General features: G+C 30.1%; 2 protein-coding genes across 6 annotated transcripts in view; one reads left to right on the forward strand and one right to left on the reverse strand.

Annotated features, from left to right (window-relative positions):
• Positions 1 to 21,342, forward strand: part of LOC119682001 (lethal(3)malignant brain tumor-like protein 1) — a 428,722-nt gene that overhangs the window by 317,692 nt on the left and 89,688 nt on the right. The window lies entirely within an intron of this gene.
• LOC119682004 (protein arginine methyltransferase NDUFAF7 homolog, mitochondrial-like) lies at positions 16,185 to 17,711 on the reverse strand. The gene is made up of 4 exons (XM_038095331.1): positions 17,363 to 17,711; positions 16,669 to 17,301; positions 16,434 to 16,613; positions 16,185 to 16,383 (listed from the first exon to the last, which is right to left on the reverse strand). Exons 1-4 carry the CDS (start codon positions 17,645 to 17,647, stop codon positions 16,219 to 16,221), a joined length of 1,263 nt encoding a protein of 420 aa, XP_037951259.1. The 5' UTR covers positions 17,648 to 17,711; the 3' UTR covers positions 16,185 to 16,218.

Genomic DNA, 21,342 nt, shown 5'->3' on the forward strand with positions numbered 1-21,342 from the left:
TCTCAAAGCTGTTATATTTTGTGTACTTTAACATGTTCGATCGTAAAATCATCGCATTTGTGACTTCAAGTAAGTTTCTCAAAACTGTTATATTTTGTGTATTTTAACATGTTCGTTCGTAAAATCATCGAATTTGTGACTTCAAGTAAGTTTTTCAAAACTGTTATATTTTGTGTATTTTATCATGTTCGATCGTAAAACCATCGAATTTGTGACTTCAAGTAAGTTTTTCAGAACTGTTATATTTTGTGTATTTTAACATGTTCGTTCGTAAAATCATCGAATTTGTGACTTCAAGTAAGTTTCTCAAAACTGTTATATTTTGTGTATTTTAACATGTTCGATCGTAAGATCATCGAATTTGTGACTTCAAGTAAGTTTTTCAAAACTGTTATATTTTGCGTATTTTGACATGTTCGATCGTAAGATCATCGAATTTGTGACTTCAAGTAAGTTTTTCAAAACTGTTATATTTTGTTTATTTTAACATGTTCGATCGTAAATTCATCGAATTTGATACTTCAAGTAAGTTTCTCAAAACTGTTATATTTTGTGTATTTTAACATGTTCGATCGTAAAATCATCGAATTTTGTGACTTCAAGTAAGTCTCTCAAAGCTGTTATATTTTGTGTATTTTAACATGTTCGATCGTAAAATCATCGAATTTGTGACTTCAAGTAAGTTTCTCAAAACTGTTATATTTTGTGTATTTTAACATGTTCGATCGTAAAATCATCGAATTTGTGACTTCAAGTAAGTTTCTCAAAACTGTTATATTTTGTATTTTTTAACATGTTTGATCGTAAAATCATCGAATTTGTGACTTCAAGTAAGTTTTTCAAAACTGTTATATTTTGTGTATTTTAACATGTTCGATCGTAAATCATCGAATTTGTGACTTCAAGTAAGTTTTTCAAAACTGTTATATTTTATGTATTTTAACATGTTCGATCGTAAAATCATCGAATTTGTGACTTGAAGTAAATTTCTCAAAACTGTTATATTTTGTGTATTTTAACATGTTCGATCGTAAGATCATCGAATTTGTGACTTCAAGTAAGTTTTTCAAAACTGTTATATTTTGTGTATTTTAACATGTTTGATCGTAAAATCATCGAATTTGTGACAAAGTAAGTTTCTCAAAACTGTTCTATTTTGCATATTTTAACATGTACGATCGTAAAATCATCGAATTTGTGACTTCAAGTAAGTTTTTCAAAACTGTTATATTTTGTGTATTTTAACATGTTCAATCGTAAAATCATCGAATTCGTGATTTCAAGTAAGTTCTCAAAACTGTTATATTTTGTGTATTTTAACATGTTCGATCGTAAAATCATTGAATTTGTGACTTCAAGTAAGTTTCTCAAAACTGTTATATTTTGCGTATTTTAACATGTACGATCGTAAAACGATCGAATTTGTCACTTCAAGTAAGTTTTTCAAAACTGTCATATTTTGTGTATTTTAACATGTTCGATCGTAAAATCATCGAATTTGTGACTTCAAGTAAGTTTCTCAAAACTGTTATATTTTGTGTATTTTAACATGTTCGATCGCAAAACCATCGAAATTGTGACTTCAAGTAAGTTTCTCAAAACTGTTATATTTTGTGTATTTTAACATGTTCGATCGTAAGATCATCGAATTTGTGACTTCAAGTAAGTTTTTCAAAACTGTTATATTTTGTGTATTTTAACATGTTCGATCGTAAAATCATCGAATTTGTGACTTTAAGTAAGTTTTTCAAAACTGTTTATATTTGTGTATTTTAACATGTTCGATCGTAAAATCATCGAATTTGTGACTTCAAGTAAGTTTCTCAAAACTGTTATATTTTGTGTATTTTAACATGTTCGATCGTAAAATCATCGAATTTGTGACTTCAAGTAAGTTTTTCAAAACTGTTATATTTTGTGTATTTTAACATGTTCGATCGTAAAATCATCGAATTTGTGACTTCAAGTAAGTTTCTCAAAACTGTTATATTTTGTGTATTTTAACATGTTCGATCGTAAAATCATCGAATTTGTGACTTCAAGTAAGTTTCTCAAAACTGTTATATTTTGTGTATTTTAACATGTTCGATCGTAAGATCATCGAATTTGTGACTTCAAGTAAGTTTCTCAAAACTGTTATATTTTGTGTATTTTAACATGTTCGATCGTAAAATCATCGAATTTGTGACTTCAAGTAAGTTTCTCAAAACTGTTATATTTTGTGTATTTTAACATGTTCGATCGTAAAATCATCGAATTTGTGACTTCAAGTAAGTTTCTCCAAACTGTTATATTTTGTGTTTTTTAACATGTTTGATCGTAAAATCATCGAATTTGTGACTTCAAGTAAGTTTTTCAAAACTGTTATATTTTGTGTATTTTAACATGTTCGATCGTAAATCATCGAATTTGATACTTCAAGTAAGTTTCTCAAAACTGTTATATTTTGTGTATTTTAACATGTTCGATCGTAAAATCATCGAATTTGTGACTTCAAGTAAGTTTTTCAAAACTGTTATATTTTGTATATTTTAACATGTTTGATCGTAAAATCATCGAATTTGTGACTTCAAGTAAGTTTCTCAAAACTGTTATATTTTGTGTACTTTAACATGTTCGATCGTAAAATCATCGCATTTGTGACTTCAAGTAAGTTTCTCAAAACTGTTATATTTTGTGTATTTTAACATGTTCGTTCGTAAAATCATCGAATTTGTGACTTCAAGTAAGTTTTTCAAAACTGTTATATTTTGTGTATTTTATCATGTTCGATCGTAAAACCATCGAATTTGTGACTTCAAGTAAGTTTTTCAGAACTGTTATATTTTGTGTATTTTAACATGTTCGTTCGTAAAATCATCGAATTTGTGACTTCAAGTAAGTTTCTCAAAACTGTTATATTTTGTGTATTTTAACATGTTCGATCGTAAGATCATCGAATTTGTGACTTCAAGTAAGTTTTTCAAAACTGTTATATTTTGTGTATTTTAACATGTTCGATCGCAAAATCATCGAATTTGTGACTTCAAGTAAGTTTCTCAAAACTGTTATATTTTGTGTATTTTAACATGTTCAATCGTAAAATCATCGAATTTGTGACTTCAAGTAAGTTTCTCAAAACTGTTATATTTTGTGTATTTTAACATGTTCGATCGTAAGATCATCGAATTTGTGACTTCAAGTAAGTCTCTCAAAGCTGTTATATTTTGTGTATTTTAACATGTTCGATCGTAAAATCATCGAATTTGTGACTTCAAGTAAGTTTCTCAAAGCTGTTATATTTTGTGTACTTTAACATGTTCGATCGTAAAATCATCGCATTTGTGACTTCAAGTAAGTTTCTCAAAACTGTTATATTTTGTGTATTTTAACATGTTCGTTCGTAAAATCATCGAATTTGTGACTTCAAGTAAGTTTTTCAAAACTGTTATATTTTGTGTATTTTATCATGTTCGATCGTAAAACCATCGAATTTGTGACTTCAAGTAAGTTTTTCAGAACTGTTATATTTTGTGTATTTTAACATGTTCGTTCGTAAAATCATCGAATTTGTGACTTCAAGTAAGTTTCTCAAAACTGTTATATTTTGTGTATTTTAACATGTTCGATCGTAAGATCATCGAATTTGTGACTTCAAGTAAGTTTTTCAAAACTGTTATATTTTGTGTATTTTAACATGTTCGATCGCAAAATCATCGAATTTGTGACTTCAAGTAAGTTTCTCAAAACTGTTATATTTTGTGTATTTTAACATGTTCAATCGTAAAATCATCGAATTTGTGACTTCAAGTAAGTTTCTCAAAACTGTTATATTTTGTGTATTTTAACATGTTCGATCGTAAGATCATCGAATTTGTGACTTCAAGTAAGTCTCTCAAAGCTGTTATATTTTGTGTATTTTAACATGTTCGATCGTAAAATCATCGCATTTGTGACTTCAAGTAAGTTTCTCAAAACTGTTATATTTTGTGTATTTTAACATGTTCGATCGTAAAATCATCGAATTTGTGACTTCAAGTAAGTTTCTCCAAACTGTTATATTTTGTGTTTTTTAACATGTTCGATCGTAAAATCATCGAATTTGTGACTTCAAGTAAGTTTTTCAAAACTGTTATATTTTGTATTTATTAACATGTTCGATCGTAAAATCATCGAATTTGTGACTTCAAGTAAGTTTCTCAAAACTGTTATATTTTGTGTAAAACCATCGAATTTGTGACTTCAAGTAAGTTTCTCAAAACTGTTATATTTTGTATATTTTAACACGTACGATCGCAAAACAATCGAATTTGTGACTTCAAGTAAGTTTTTCAAAAATGGCATATTTTGTGTATTTTAACATGTTCGATCGTAAAATCATCGAATTTGTGACTTCAAGTAAGTTTCTCAAAACTGTTATATTTTGTGTATTTTAACATGTTCGATCGTAAAATCATCGAATTTGTGACTTCAAGTAAGTTTTTCAAAACTGTTATATTTTGTGTATTTTAACATGTTCGATCGTAAAATCATCGAATTTGTGACCTCAAGTTAGTTTTTCAAAACTGTTATATTTTGTGTATTTTAACATGTTCGATCGTAAAATCATCGAATTTGTCACTTCAAGTAAGTTTCTCAAAACTGTTATATTTTGTGTATTTTAACATGTTCGATCGTAAAATCATCGAATTTGTGACTTCAAGTAAGTTTCTCAAAACTGTTATATTTTGCATATTTTAACATGTACGATCGTAAAATCATCGAATTTGTGACTTCAAGTAAGTTTCTCAAAACTGTTATATTTTGTGTATTTTAACATGTTCGATCGTAAAATCATCGAATTTGTGACTTCAAGTAAGTTTCTCAAAACTGTTATATTTTGTGTATTTTAACATGTTCGATCGTAAAATCATCGAATTTGTGACTTCAAGTAAGTTTCTCAAAACTGTTATATTTTGTGTATTTTAACATGTTCGATCGTAAAATCATCGAATTTGTGACTTCAAGTAAGTTTCTCAAAACTGTTATATTTTGTGTATTTTAACATGTTCGATCGTAAAATCATCGAATTTGTGACTTCAAGTAAGTTTTTCAAAACTGTTATATTTTGTGTATTTTAACATGTTCGATCGTAAAATCATCGAATTTGTGACTTCAAGTAAGTTTCTCAAAACTGTTATATTTTGTGTATTTTAACATGTTCGATCGTAAAATCATCGAATTTGTGACTTCAAGTAAGTTTCTCAAAGCTGTTATATTTTGTGTATTTTAACATGTTCGATCGTAAAATCATCGCATTTGTGACTTCAAGTAAGTTTCTCAAAACTGTTATATTTTGTGTATTTTAACATGTTCGATCGTAAAATCATCGAATTTGTGACTTCAAGTAAGTTTCTCAAAACTGTTATATTTTGTGTATTTTAACATGTTCGATCGTAAAATCATCGAATTTGTGACTTCAAGTAAGTTTTTCAAAACTGTTATATTTTGTATTTTTTAACATGTTCGATCGTAAAATCATCGAATTTGTGACTTCAAGTAAGTTTTTCAAAACTGTTATATTTTGTGTATTTTAACATGTTCGATCGTAAAATCATCGAATTTGTGACTTCAAGTAAGTTTCTCAAAACTGTTATATTTTGTGTATTTTAACATGTTCGATCGTAAAATCATCGAATTTGTGACTTCAAGTAAGTTTCTCAAAACTGTTATATTTTGTGTATTTTAACATGTTTGATCGTAAAATCATCGAATTTGTGACTTCAAGTAAGTTTCTCAAAACTGTTATATTTTGTGTATTTTAACATGTTCGATCGTAAAATCATCGAATTTGTGACTTCAAGTAAGTTTTTCAAAACTGTTATATTTTGTGTATTTTAACATGTTCGATCGTAAAATCATCGAATTTGTGACTTCAAGTAAGTTTTTCAAAACTGTTATATTTTGTGTATTTTAACATGTTCGATCGTAAAATCATCGAATTTGTGACTTCAAGTAAGTTTCTCAAAACTGTTATATTTTGTGTATTTTAACATGTTCGATCGTAAAATCATCGAATTTGTGACTTCAAGTAAGTTTTTCAAAACTGTTATATTTTGTGTATTTTAACATGTTCGATCGTAAAATCATCGAATTTGTGACTTCAAGTAAGTTTCTCAAAACTGTTATATTTTGTGTATTTTAACATGTTCGATCGTAAAATCATCGAATTTGTGACTTCAAGTAAGTTTCTCAAAACTGTTATATTTTGTGTATTTTAACATGTTCGATCGTAAGATCATCGAATTTGTGACTTCAAGTAAGTTTCTCAAAACTGTTATATTTTGTGTATTTTAACATGTTCGATCGTAAAATCATCGAATTTGTGACTTCAAGTAAGTTTCTCAAAACTGTTATATTTTGTGTATTTTAACATGTTCGATCGTAAAATCATCGAATTTGTGACTTCAAGTAAGTTTCTCCAAACTGTTATATTTTGTATTTTTTAACATGTTTGATCGTAAAATCATCGAATTTGTGACTTCAAGTAAGTTTTTCAAAACTGTTATATTTTGTGTATTTTAACATGTTCGATCGTAAATCATCGAATTTGTGACTTCAAGTAAGTTTTTCTAAACTGTTATGTTTTGTGTATTTTAACATGTTCGATCGTAAAATCATCGAATTTGTGACTTCAAGTAAGTTTCTCAAAGCTGTTATATTTTGTGTATTTTAACATGTACGATCGTAAAATCATCGCATTTGTGACTTCAAGTAAGTTTCTCAAAACTGTTATATTTTGTGTATTTTAACATGTTCGTTCGTAAAATCATCGAATTTGTGACTTCAAGTAAGTTTTTCAAAACTGTTATATTTTGTGTATTTTATCATGTTCGATCGTAAAACCATCGAATTTGTGACTTCAAGTAAGTTTTTCAGAACTGTTATATTTTGTGTATTTTAACATGTTTGATCGTAAAATCATCGAATTTGTGACTTCAAGTAAGTTTCTCAAAACTGTTATATTTTGTGTATTTTAACATGTTCGATCGTAAAATCATCGAATTTGTGACTTCAAGTAAGTTTCTCAAAACTGTTATATTTTGCATATTTCAACATGTACGATCGTAAAACCATCGAATTTGATGAAACTTCATAGTATTACTTTAACCCAAGCATTCTAAGAAATTTAACATGTTTTTGTTTCTGTAAATTTTTTGTAAAAATATCTGCTACATTATCATTTGTTGATATATACTTTAATTTGATTTCATTAAGTGCAACAACCTCTCTTATGTGGTAATACTTGTTATCAATGTGCTTCGTGCGCTTGTGAAGGATTGGATTCTTTGCTAATTGCATTACGCTGAGGTTGTCTCCATTAATTGTAACAGGATTTTCATGACACGAACCGATTTCGTTTAATAATCGTCGTAGATATATTACTTCTTTTGCTGCCGTTGACATGGCAATGTATTCGACTTCTGTACTGCTTAATGCGACAACATTTTGCTTTTTGGTCTCCCAGGCAAACGTAGTACCACTTAAGAAAAATGTATGGACAGTGTAAGATTTTCTATCTCGATCGTTACCTGCCCAATCGTCATCGACGAAACTTTGGACTGATTCACCGCTTTTGCAATAGTGAAGCTTTAGATGAGCTGTGCTTGATAGATATCGCTAAGCATGACGTGCACCCGCTTCATGTTCTGCATGCGAGTCGACATTCCTTTGTGCCAACGTGCTAACAGCATACATGATAATCGGCCTTGTGGAAATTGCAAGGTATATTAGGGATCCTATTAGCGATTGATATTCAGTCTCATTCACTTTAGTGCAATTTTCATTATTGCATGTTATTTTAAAACCCGGATTAAGAGGCGTAGAGGCAGGGTGACACACGCTCATATTATACAACTCCAAAAGATTCTTGATGTATTGATGATCATTTCTGTATATTTCCCAACCAAGAAAATGGCTCAGGGGACCAACATCTTGTACATCAAATTTTTCTTTTATTTTGCTCTTGATACTATTAATATCATTTTTATTCGAGCAGGCGATTATTAGATTATCAACATAGACTGCTATATAATTATAAGCATTTTGAGTTTACTTTATGTATAAGCAATGACTTTTAAAAGGGCATCTAACGTATTATTCCATGCCCGGCCCGATTGCTTCAAGCCGTAAATGGCCTTTTTAACTTTAGAACACGTTTAGAATATGTTTTATCTATAAAATTTTCGGGTTGCTGCATGTATACCTCTTCCGATAGATCACTGTTTAAATATGCATTTGATATATCGATCTAATGAAGAAACAACTCTTTCTCAACAGCTAACGCCAATAACATTCTTATTGTTTCATAACGTATAACAGGCGAAAAAGTTTCCCAGTAATTAACATTAAATTGCTGACTGCAACCTTTTGCAACCAACCTCGACTTAAATCTTTCAATATTACCATATTGATCTCGTTTGATACGATAAACCCATCTGGAACCTATGGCTTTTTATCCAGGTGGAAGATCGACTAACGACCACGTTTTATTTGAAATAAGTGCATCAAACTCTTTCTTCATTGAAATCTCCCACTCAAGCGAATATTCGCTTGACAATGCATTCTTAAGAGTTTGTGGGGTTCCGATATCATCATTTCCAGTCATGTAATTTATTATATTAAAAAATTTTCTTGGCCTACCTGCCTGACCTGTACGAATTATTTCTGGTCTACCAGGACCGCAACGCCTTTTTGAATTTTCGAACGTTAATTTTACGTCATGTTCAGATGGACAGCTATTTGACCTACTTATGATCTCTTGAGGATTAGATGATGATTGTTCGTTGTCTTGACTCAGTTCATCTGCTTGACTCAAATTATTCATGTTCATGATTATTGTGTTATAATCAACGTTGTTTTCGACATATCTTGCTTTATTGAAGCTACCTTCTACAAATTTGATATCACGCCTTTCGATCACTTGTTATAGTTCTCGATCGTAAAGACGATATGCTTTTGCTGTTAAAGAATATTCGACGAACACATTTTCTTTGCCTTTCGCACGAAATTTGTTGCGTTGCATTTTATCTAAGTCAAACGCTCGGGAACCGAATGTTCTTAAATGCTTGACTAGTGATTTCCAAACACTCCATTTGTTCGAACGGCGTTATATCTTCTAATGAATTAGACGGTGACCGATTACGTAAATACGTAGCTACCGCTTCGGCCCATAACTGCTCCTCTAGATTCGCATGTACTAGCATGCTTCTAGCCATTTCCAAAACTGTTCTGTTTGATCCTTCTGCAACACAATTTTATTGTGGTGTATATAATACAGTTAATTGTCTTTTGATACCCGAGTCACTTAAAAACTTGTTAAATTCTTTATTTAAATATTCACCACCATTGTCACTACGTAATGCTTTTATTTTATTTTTTGTTTGGCACTCGACTAAACTCTTGAATATTTTGAATTTCTTTAGTACTTGGTCTTTGGTTTTAATGAAGTAAACAAAGACTCTTATAAAATAATCGTCTATAAATGTCACAAAATAACGGGCACCACCAACTGACGGTACGTTTATTGGACCACATACGTCCGTATGTACAAGTTCTAATAAATCTTTTGTAACTCGTTCAGCTTTTTGCGGAAATGGCAATGCACTTATTTTGGTTTGATTACATGTGTCACAATTTATATCAGAAGAAGAAATTTTAACATCAAAACCATGAACTAAATCCTTATTTGAAAGCTCTCTTGAACTTTTAAAATTTAAATGGCCATACCGATTATGCCATTTTATCGCATTTACATTTTGTGTGCAAAATAATGATTCGCATTTATTAGTGATTACTATAAACAAATTGTTGTACATTTTTGCCTTTAACAATAGTGAATCGTCTTTTGTTTTAATTGTAGCTATATCATATTTAAACAAAATTGAATGTCCAAAACTCAATGCTTTGGACACTGAATAAAAGTTTGTTTGTAATTATGGAACATATAACACATCCATCAGTTTTATTTTGCATTCACTTGTCTTTATTGTTACCGCGCCTTTACCGGGTGAGTTTACAAAATTATTGGCTGCTAACATCACTTTTTGATCGTGTTCAACAAACGACACGAAGATACTCTTTTTACAACAGATATGAGAAGTTGCGCCACTATCAACACACCATGTATTTCTGTTTACAATGATATCATTACTTGCTGCGAACACAGAAAAAGAAAGTTTTTGCTTATTGCTGTCAAACTACTTGTTGCTTTGTTGTTTTGATCTGCATTTTGTTGCTATGTGACCGCGTTTGTCACATCTAAAACATTTGCCGCTAAACTCGTTTCATTTTTTATTTCATTCGCCTTTTCTTTGTTTTTACTTTGTTGCTTATTCTGCACATAGAACGCTTGTTGTTGTGACTTACTTTCATTTGTTTGTTCTCTTCGCGCTCCTTCTTCTAGAAGTTTAACCTCTATGACGTCAAACGTAGATAACGAATCGTGTGTTTCTATGGCGACAACGAAATTTTCATATTTTGCAGGCAAGCTAGACAAAAGCATAATGATCTCGAGTTCTTCGTTAAGCGTAATGTCCACTTCGGCCAGTTTATCAATAACATCGACAAACGAATTGATAAACTCCGTCACACTGTCACCATCAGACATATTGAGGGCCAGCAATTGCTTATACAAAGCAACCTTTCGAACTGGACCACTTGGCATATGCACTTCGCATAACTTCTGCCATGCTGAACTCGATGTAGGGCACTTTTTTATATAGTTTATCTGAGACGGATTTATATTTAATATTATACTTGCCAAAGCTTTTTCATCCAGTCTGTTCCAGATAGCATCATTATTATCTTTTTTTGTTAGTTTACCGCAAACGACATTCCACAAATCTGCACTAATTAACAGACTTTTCATCACGACACTCCAGACAACATAGTTTTTCTCGCTCAACTTTTCTATTTGGTAAGCTACACTCATTTTCAAAATTGACTTTGTTCTAAATTCCAAATTAAAAGACACACTTTATAAACGGACACACTTTATAGCCGCGCTGGTCCCATAACCAATGTTAGAAACAAAAGTACAAAAATTATGTTGAAAATGTTTAACTGGTTTTACCTTAACAAAATTTCTATGATATAATTGAAATATTTAGTTGATATTTTACAATTATGCATTATATTGTATATCTTAACATTTCTCATCTTTACTTTTTTAAAAACATGTGTTTAAAAAAAAATCATAATTTTCATGTTTGATTAAATTTCCTAAGGTGAAGACAAAATCAAGCTTTCTGATTTATGTTGCAATCGAATGTGAGTTTTATTATCTTTAAAGGTTTTCGTGTGCATCTGGATCTTAATTGTAGTTTTTTATAAATTAGTATTTTTATATAAGAAAGTCGCTTTATCTATTCAAATTTTCATTAATTCATTTATTCGCAACAAATGCATTAAAAAGACAAACATAACATTCTATCTTATAATACAGATTGCGCTGTGACACAATTTATTTATTTAAAAAAATTGAATTTTTGGTAAAAAATAGAGAAATTTTTAAAAAATGATTATAAAAAAACTGTGCATACGATTTTGAACTTTTTGAAAAGAAAATTTCTTCACTACTACAAAAAAAAACGTAAAATAAGGAAAAAGTGGCAACACTCGAGATCCCCAGCAGTTAAAGCTAATTTAAATAGGCTGACTAAAGAACTTACCTCTGAGATCAAGCGCTTTAAAAATAAACAATTCCATTCATACTTGTCTGATTTGACCAATAATCGCAGCACAGATTACTCCTTGTGGAAATGCACTCGAAATATGAAACGTCCAGCCTCTCATAACGCACCAATAAAGACCTTCACTAGCCAATGGGCCAATAGTGATAAAGAAAAAGCTGAACTTTTTTCTGAACATTTAACAAAAATATTCTCTATTTCTGGTAGTGAGAATAGTGTTGAAACTTGTTATCTGGGTACTAATAGCATAAACAATTTGCCGCCAACTAGCGAGCTTGAAGTAATGATGATAATAAAGAACGACCTTAAGCTAAAAAAAACACCAGGATATGATCTCATAACTGCAGAACTTCTTAGAGAAATCCCAGCTAACTGCATAGTTAAAGTTACTAACATCTTCAATGCTGTTCTACGATTGAAATATCTCCCTTCGTTGTGGAAGGTCTCAGAAATTATTATGGTCCTTAAACCGGGGAAAGATGCAAACGAGGTTAGCTCCTATAGGCCAATAGCTCTCCTACCTGTGCTTTCAAAAGTATTTGAAAAAATTATGCTTAAACGGATGTTGCCTTTACTTGAACAACAGCAGACCATATCTATGCATCAATTTGGATTCAGGTGTAATCACTCGACCATTGATCAAGTCCACAGAATCACAAACGTAATCGAAACTGCCCTTGAGGAAAAGAAAGTATGTTCAGCAGTATTCTTAGACGTATCCCAGGCTTTCGACAAAGTTTGGCATACAGGTCTACTAACAAAAATAAGAGACATTTTTCCGTTGGAGTATTTCGATATGGTTTCTTCTTATTTGACCAATCGTTACTTCCGTGTTAAGCATGGAAACGATTACAGTGAACTCCAAAAAATCAACGCTGGGGTACCCCAAGGCAGTGTACTTGGTCCTTTGTTATATTTAATATACACACATGATTTGCCAATGAGCTCAGCGACGTTTACAGCGACGTTCGCTGACGATACAGCTGTTCTAGCGATTGGAGATGATGAACTAACAGCAGCCAGGCGTCTGCAGTCTTCTGTCAATGACATTATCGTTTGGGCTGAAAAGTGGAAAATAAAACTTAACCACTATAAATCAGTTCACGTCAACTTTACAAACCGAAATATCAGATTTATGCCCCTCTACATTGATGGAATACAAATTCCACATTCTAATACGGCTAAGTACCTCGGTATGACATTGGATGCAAAGCTGAGATGGAATGAGCATGTAAAAAAAAAGAGAGATGAACTGAATATAAAATACAGGTCAATCAAATGGCTTATTGGAAAGAAGTCGAAACTGTCACTTCATAACAAGCTTTTAATTTACAAAGAAATATTGAAACCAATTTGAACATACGGTATTCAGCTCTGGGGATGCGCTAGCAGCACATACAAAAATTCCAAAACGTTATATTAAGGGGTGTGGCAAATGCACCATGGTACGTAAGGAACTCTGATCTGCATCGTGATCTAGGAATAAATACGGTGGTGGAAGAAATACAGCGAAATGCAAGAATGCACCTGCAGCGACTGTACTCTCATCCGAATGATGAAGCTAACGAACTGGCGTCAATAGAGCCAACACGTCGCCTTAAGCGTCTAAAACCTTGTGATCTTTGGTCGCAACCTGTCCGAAATGCGTGATAAATGAACTTGCGTGATTTTTGATTAAATTCTTTATAATTGTTGATTAAAATTGTTTGTTAGCTTATTATATTGTTAGCTAGTTACTCTTATAAAAATTTATTTAATCAAATAAAATAAATTTATATATCAAAAAAAAAAAAATACGATTTTGAGCTTTTTGAAAAGAAAATTTCTTCACCTTTATGAAAATGTATAGATGATTTTGGTCTCGTTCGTACACAAAAATTTATTGAGATATATAAATGCATACTATAAAAAAATTCTTTATTTTTAATGAAATTTCTATGATATAATTGAAATATTTTGTTGATATTTTATAATTATGCATTATATTGTATATTTTAACATTTCTCATCTTTACTTTTTTAAAAACACGTGTTTAAAAAAAATCATAATTTTCATGTTTGATTAAATTTCCTGGAGTGAAGACGAAATCAATCTTTCTGATTTATGTTGCAATTGAAATTATGATTTATTGTCTTTTATGGTTTTCGTGAGCAATTGGATCTATATTATAGTTCTTTCTTAATTAATATTTTTAGATATACAATTCGCTTTTTCTATTCAAATATTCATTAATTCACAATACTTGCGTAAAAAAATACAAACATCTTATTGATACTTGAAATTTAGATGGCGCTGGCATGCCTGCCTTGAGTTTGCTCCGCATTTGGCGCTGCGAGTGTGCAGGTTATTTTTCAAATTGAATTTTATGTAAGAAATGGACAGTTTTTAAAAAATAATTGTGAAAAAACTGTATGTACGATTTTTATGATTTTAAGTCTTTTGGAAAAGAAATTTTATTGTCTTTAAAGAAAAATTAATTCCGTTTCGGTCCCGTTTTTGCACACGCGGATATAATAATGCAGTTAAGTAAGCTAAAAAAAAAGCTATTTTTTTATCAATTTTTTATGATAAAATTAAAATATCTAATTGAAGTTTTACAATTATATTTTGTGATGTATATATTTTGCATTTTTAGTTTTTTGATTTGTATGATATTTAAGCAGTTTTGTATCGAACTGTAATACGATTATGCGCAAATTCTGTATGTACGATTTCTGATTTTTACTTTAATTGAAAACTTATTTTATTACCTTTCAGATGAATATTCATGCATGTTGGGGCCGTTTGTGGTTGTTTTTAATAATTTTTTAAGTAAAAAATGTAAGTTTTTTCAAAAAATTTGATTTTTTTATTTTTTGAATATCTCAGCTATTACGCAACATAAAGTTATGAGATATATACCAAATAAAAGATAATTGAATTTTCTATCTAAACCATATCATACTAAATCACCTTACTTGGTGAAAAAGCTTAAAATGGCTAATTTTGACAAATTAATAAACTTAGATAAATTTCGTGCTCCAATTCCAGCTTGGTCCCCTCAGCGTCGTTGCTATCTAGGCTCAGGTATCTTGCTATCACATTCAAAAAGGTTGAATTTGCTATCGTCAGCAAAAATTACATTAGACCAAAACATTTCTACTCTTTTACATAAGCTCTTGCAAATTGTAGTCTTCTGATTTCATTGATTTTGTTTACAAAGAGTTTCTTTCGGGTAGTTCTTCCTCTATAACCACAAATTATAAGTGAGTTTCGAATAGTTTATAGCGTAAGCTCCTTTTCCAATTATTCCTGAATATCATTGCAAAGAATAGTGACATTTGTCTTAGGATTTTTTGAACTTGGCGTACTAACTACCGTTCATTCGCTTTGGAAAGTGTATTAAGGGCGGTGCGGGCTATAATTTTTGAATGTCATTCGAGTTGCATTCAAGAATTGTCATTCAAGCAAAATTTTTGAACAATAAGGGTCTTTATGCACGTTGTGCGTTAGTGCAACAGCGCAAAAATATACTCTTGAATGATGAATGCAAATTTTTGTGTAACAGGCTATCACTCACAACACGTTGGCGATGAGCTGAATGATGTGCTCACCAGAGTTTTGGTAAGCATGCCAACATGTTGGTTGTATGTCATTCAAAAGTGCAAACTATCATTGCATAAATGACGAATACTTTTCAAACACCATGTTTTGCTGTTCCGCAATAGAATTATTTTTTTTTCGTCATTTTATGTTTAAATTTTTGGAGTAATACAATTTTTGCAGCAATACAATCAAAAAAAACAGAGTAAAAGTTGAAAATTGCATTATTCTTTTCACATTTTTTTGTTTCGTTTTGTTGTAACATTTTATAAGAATTTAGTTAATGACGAATACTTTTTTTGACCGCTGTATATATAAAGAAAATTTGATTTAAATTAGGCATTTTCGGTGGCTCGCAAGTGTGGGAAAAAACGCATGCTGGCCTATATTAGCTAAGCGAGACATTGGCATCACTGTTGCAATCTGTCAAATGTTTTGTTTTCACAAACAGCAAATCCTGCATATGTCCACATAAATCACATTTTTTATAAAAATAAATTAAGGTAAATGTTACTTGTTAATAACTTTATATTATATATGTTATATACTTTTCAATTTTTTGCAGTTTTTCCAATTTTCAATGAAATTTTTGAATTTTGTTTGAATTTTTGAATTTTGTTTGAATTTTTGTTTACATATGATTTTTGAAGGTTCACAATAATTTGCTTATTGCGTTGGTAGAACTTTTTTCTTTACTAACTGAAGTGTTTGGCCAATAAATAAGTACTGGTCTGGATAGAAAAAATAGTGTTGTTGTTTGGCGTACATTTCAGTCAGTATAGCCCAGTAAATTCCTACTTTTTGCACTAGTTGCGAGCTATCGAAAACGTCTATTGATACATGATAGCAGCTACTACACGAATTATTGAAATTAAAATTTACATACACTGAATTTTTAAGGATAGTAACTAAGTAATCATATCTGTTAATCGAACCCGATTGGCGGATATTTATTAAGATGGTTTCTGAGTACTGACGGAAACATTGCTATAAATTTATAACGTTGACCCATTTCATCCGACTTTGTTAGCATAGCATAGCCTGAATTAATAAGCTCTCTTGATCCTGGTGGAGCATTTTTTAATAATTGCTGTAAATAAAATTGATGAAACAACATTTTGAAAGTTTCAATCAAGTAACCTGTAACCGAAGGTTGCCGTTCATTTTCATTAAGAATTGTGCTTGTTCAATTGGACCATAGCAAACCACCATGCCATTCTCCTCTGCAACACGTTTTAACTGCCTGAAATCCACATCAGCAGTAAGGTCTGCAGTACCGGGATCTTGTAAAAAGTTATGCAATTTATGTCTTTTAAAAGCCTACAAAATAGTTAGGAATTATTAATTGAAACTATTTAAAAATAGATGCACTTACCCTAAGTGTGTCCACTTTTTCCCCGAAATGACCGTAATCTACAATTAATGCCACTCCACCGTAACATTGTAAACGTTCAGCAATAATACGTACTATCCTATCAGACTCTAACGAATATTCTAAGGAAGTTCGTGTTTCCTCAGGAAGAGGTTTAAACAGTTGCGATATTGGAGTCGGAGAATTTGATAAAACAAATTTAAAATTTTCAAGTTTGTCTTCAGATATATTGATAAGAACTTCTTTCCATATACCCGCCATTAATTTCAATTTGTGTACTGGCATCGCATCGAAAAACTCGTGTGCCAAAATAATTGCAAAATCTTGTGGTATATCTTCTAATCGTTTGTACCAATAAACTGCGCAACCACTCTCAGATTTACCAATTTGATAGTATGGCAGAGTACAATCATTTAGTTTCTCAAATTCAAAACAAATGCTTTGTGCTTGTAACTGACTTAAGAATTCACTAATCTCTACAAGATGTAGTGATAACTTTTCACTTAATTTCAATTGTGTCAGCACTCGTAAGATATCTTTAATAAGAGTCCCTCTGCCGGGACCAAGTTCAATAAGTTGAAATGGTTGTGGACTACCTAATTTAACCCACTCATTAACTATCCAAACAGCTACAAGCTAAATAAAAATTTAAAATTATACAGTGTAATTGAATCATATAAAATATTATAATACTTGCTTCGCCAAATATTTGACTTATTTCTGGGGAAGTAATAAAATCACCAGAAAGTCCAAACACATCCCGATTCATGTAATAACCGGCTGTTGGATGTGTTAATACTTCAGTCATATATTGCGCCACTGTGATTGGTCCAGTAGCTATTATCCTGTTTCTTATATGTTTAGCTAAATTAATTGCAACTTCCCCTTTTTTTGTGCTGTCTTCATTCAAATCTTTGAATATTTTCCAACGTTTAACGGGCCTGTAACAATAAGATCGTCTAATCGCCACATTTAACAACATATTTAATAATTTTCAGCCGCGCCAAGATAGTAACGATGTTGGTAGGTCCTAAAGAAAATTGGCACAAAAAGTTTTTTAAAAATTTTTTTATATTTTTTGAGTAACTTAGTTATTACCAAAGAATATCTTTACAAGAACGGAAACTCCGCCCACTTCGTGAGAGTGCATTTGAAATTGCTTTTGAAAACTTATTTTTTATAACATTTTGGCACACGTATTAAATACATGTGATCTTACCACGATAACATCAAATTACTCTCTTTTTGGGGTTGCAGTATAATAATTTGCTGCTACTTGTTATGTGGATTTGATCCACATATTTATCAATTTAAGTTTGTCGTACAAACCGATAGACAAAGCAACAAAACGGCTTTTAATGTTGCTTATTTTAAATGATAAATAATTTAAACCTAATGTTATCGTCAACCGGATGTTGTTTAAAAAGGACATTGTTGATCATTCAAGTATCAAAAGGGAAATTCCATTATTTCCTTAAATACTTTTGTATAGATAAATTGTATTACTGATTATGAATACAAGGAACCGTATCTAATTACAATTATGAAAATATATGTGAAAAAGAGGTAGAAGGAAAAATCCCAAGTGCCGGGACTTCCGTCCTTTTATCCCATTTTGAACCTTTTTACAAACAACAATAAAATGTAATATTACAATCCACTAAAAATAGCAATAACTGACAATATATTATTTTAACCTTGATAGAAAATTAGTTAAGTTAGTTGTAAGATAATTTTATATAAATAAAGAAACAACTTTCTAGAAAAGTTAGTAATTTTAAACTACTCAATCTGTGTGCATTTATTGTCGAGGGACATTAGGCATAACATACTTGCTAATCATATATTAACTTTTTAGTAATATAAAAAACTTATGCTTCCTTATTTGGTTAATAATAGGCGTATTCGGTGGCTCCCAAGTACGGCAAAAAACAGCAAGTTGTTGGCCTATGCAGGCCTATACTGGCCGCAATGTATGCAAAACAACAACACTATTTTCTCTACCTCGGCCAGCATAGTTATGCTAGCCAACCACATCGGCCAGTAAAAAAAAAAATATTACCAACGCAATAAGCGAACTATTGTGAACCTTCATTGAAAATTCCAACGAATAGTGCAATCAAATGTCAAAAATTGAGGAAATAAAAATTCAAACAGAATTCAAAAATTTGAAAAATCTTGAAAAGTAACGAAGAAATAATAAGAATGGAGAAATCGTAAGTATTAAGCACATTGAATTTTTTATTATGTTAGTTATTACCAAGTAACATTTATTTTATTTCATTTAATTTGTAGTTTACATACGTAAAATTAATAAACAAACATAATTTTTGAAGTTTTTCTAAAAAATTTTTTATAGAAATACACCCAAACTATGGACCACAAAGGAAACGAAGTGTTTTCTAGAGTGCTACTTGACACGAAAGGAAGAGAATCTTCAGAGGAGGTTGTTGCGGCATTCATAACATTTAAAAAATCCGTGAAACAACTTGCATCCCTCGGCCACTGCAAAACGTTGCTTCCTTCTCCCAACATCGACAGTACCTACAAAAATTTACTTATCTTAGTGTTTTATTTTTAAATTTCCAATATTCTTACCATTCCTTTTAATTCCGTGTTCATTTTAATTTTATAATATTTTTATAAAAATATATTTGATTTATATGCACATATACAAGATTTGCTGTTTGTCAAAACAAAACATTTGACAGATTGCAACAGTGAAGCCAATGACTCGCGTGGCCAACATAGGCCAACATGCATTTTTTGCCGTACTTGCGAGCCACCGAAAAAGCCTAATATCACATTACGTAAACAAAATATATATTGTAATATATAATATGTGATAAATAAATATAAAAATTAATATATAATAATTTAAATCAATTAATTTAAATCAGTTTAGTTTGCTTAATAATGTAATATATATTCAGTAAATTGATTTTTGTTGCTTTTTTCATATGAATTTTATAGTATTTTAATTTATTACATTCGACAACAAACTTTTGTAGAAGCAAATTTTTTAATTAAATAAAACAAACAGTTTTGAATATTTCTTATTTAATAAGTTAATAAGTTTTCTTAAATATTTTTTGAGCGTGTAAAACATTATTTCAAAAACAATTTTGATATAATAGCATTAAATACCGTTTTGATGTGAAATTAATAACAAAGACTGAAGCTACTACCAATTCACTTTTTTTATACGGCAGCACTTAAGTGATCCATGATAAATTGTGTTTCTCTGCGAAGACTTAATTTTCAAATTTAGTGCCAAAAAATATGTTGCTGAGGAATGGTGTACGCGCATTCCCTTTAAATGTGTGCGGTACGTATTATTGCCTCACATGTTTTCTAATTGATCAGTAACAATAAATCTGTTGATAAGGGAGGGTGTGCGCGCATTCGCTCTAAATGTAGTGAATAATACTTATTATTAATTTACATACATTACAGTATGATCAGTAGCGAAAAATCTATTGATAAGAGTGGGTGCATGCGCATTCATTGTCGGGTTTATGAGCTTTTCTTATGTAGATATATTTTTATATAAAATTTAACAATTTTTAAATTTTAATATTGAAAAATTTTAATTTTATATTATGATTATAAAATATATTTATATATAAATACTAAAGTATTTAAAAATATTAGTTAAGTTTAATTAAAAGAAGTACAAGTTGTTTACATAATTTATTATTGTTATGAAATTAAATAGAATTGATTATTTACCAGAATTAATGCAAGATTTAAACGAGATATATGCTACACATTTTTAGTTCATCTGTTTGATGAATATTATAAATATTTACATAATATAAAAATTAAAAACATATTTATTTTTTTTGTGTTGATTATGTATAGAATATATGAATATATTCTTCAGAATTTAAATAACCTTAAAAACATAAATTTATTAGGGATATGATTATTATCATGTAGCGCCTTATGTTTATGTTGTAAATATTTTTATCTCAATGTGAACATAAAATGCACACCTACTAATATCTTAAAATAAATAGTAAAATACTTTCGCTAAACTGTTATATTAGAAATATGCATAGAACTTAAATGAAAATTTATTTTCTTTCATCATTATTGTGTGGAAATTTAAAAAAAGAACCTTAACAAATTTTTTACATCCCTTGTATTTTCCTATTTCTACATTTAGTTTATTTAGCTATGTAGCTTATTCGACCAAAGTTCAAGATTTGGTATACATTTTCCACACCACCCAAGAGGTATGCATAAAGGTGCGTTACCGAGTTTAGGTGTCGGTTCCCCAAGAGGCATATTCACCATTATTTATTCGTTATAATTTTTTACAGATTTTTGCAAAAAAAAAAATTAACAGAATAATAATTACAATACTTTTAAAAATTAATTGCAAATTTAAATATACATAAACTAAAAGCAAAAAAATTATTAAAATAAAAATTTAATTTAAAAAATTAATTTATATGTAAAAGTCAACTGAATATCATGTGGAAAACTAAGGCTATAAATGCGTTACACGCAAGAGCTTTTGCGTATAGTCAGGTGTATTCAGAACCCTATTAAAAAATTTTAACAGGAAATATATGCGTACTCTTATAAAAAGAGTTAAAATACTGTCTGTTTTGCAGTTTTGACAGCAAACATATGGACGTATATTTTTTAATTTTTGGTATTAAAATT

The sequence above is a fragment of the Teleopsis dalmanni genome, chromosome 2 (genome assembly GCF_002237135.1).
Source record: "Teleopsis dalmanni isolate 2A chromosome 2, ASM223713v2, whole genome shotgun sequence".
Lineage (NCBI taxonomy): Eukaryota > Metazoa > Arthropoda > Insecta > Diptera > Diopsidae > Teleopsis > Teleopsis dalmanni.

Coding starts and splice junctions, on each gene's coding strand:
- LOC119682004 (XM_038095331.1), bottom strand. CDS start 17,647: ATGTTGTTAAATGTGGCGATTAGACGATCTTATTGTTACAGGCCCGTT. Junction 17,302..17,362: donor TAAGTCAAATATTTGGCGAA/GCAAGTATTATA, acceptor ATTTTTATTTAG/CTTGTAGCTGTTTGGATAGT. Junction 16,614..16,668: donor AAAAAGTGGACACACTTAGG/GTAAGTGCATCT, acceptor ACTATTTTGTAG/GCTTTTAAAAGACATAAATT.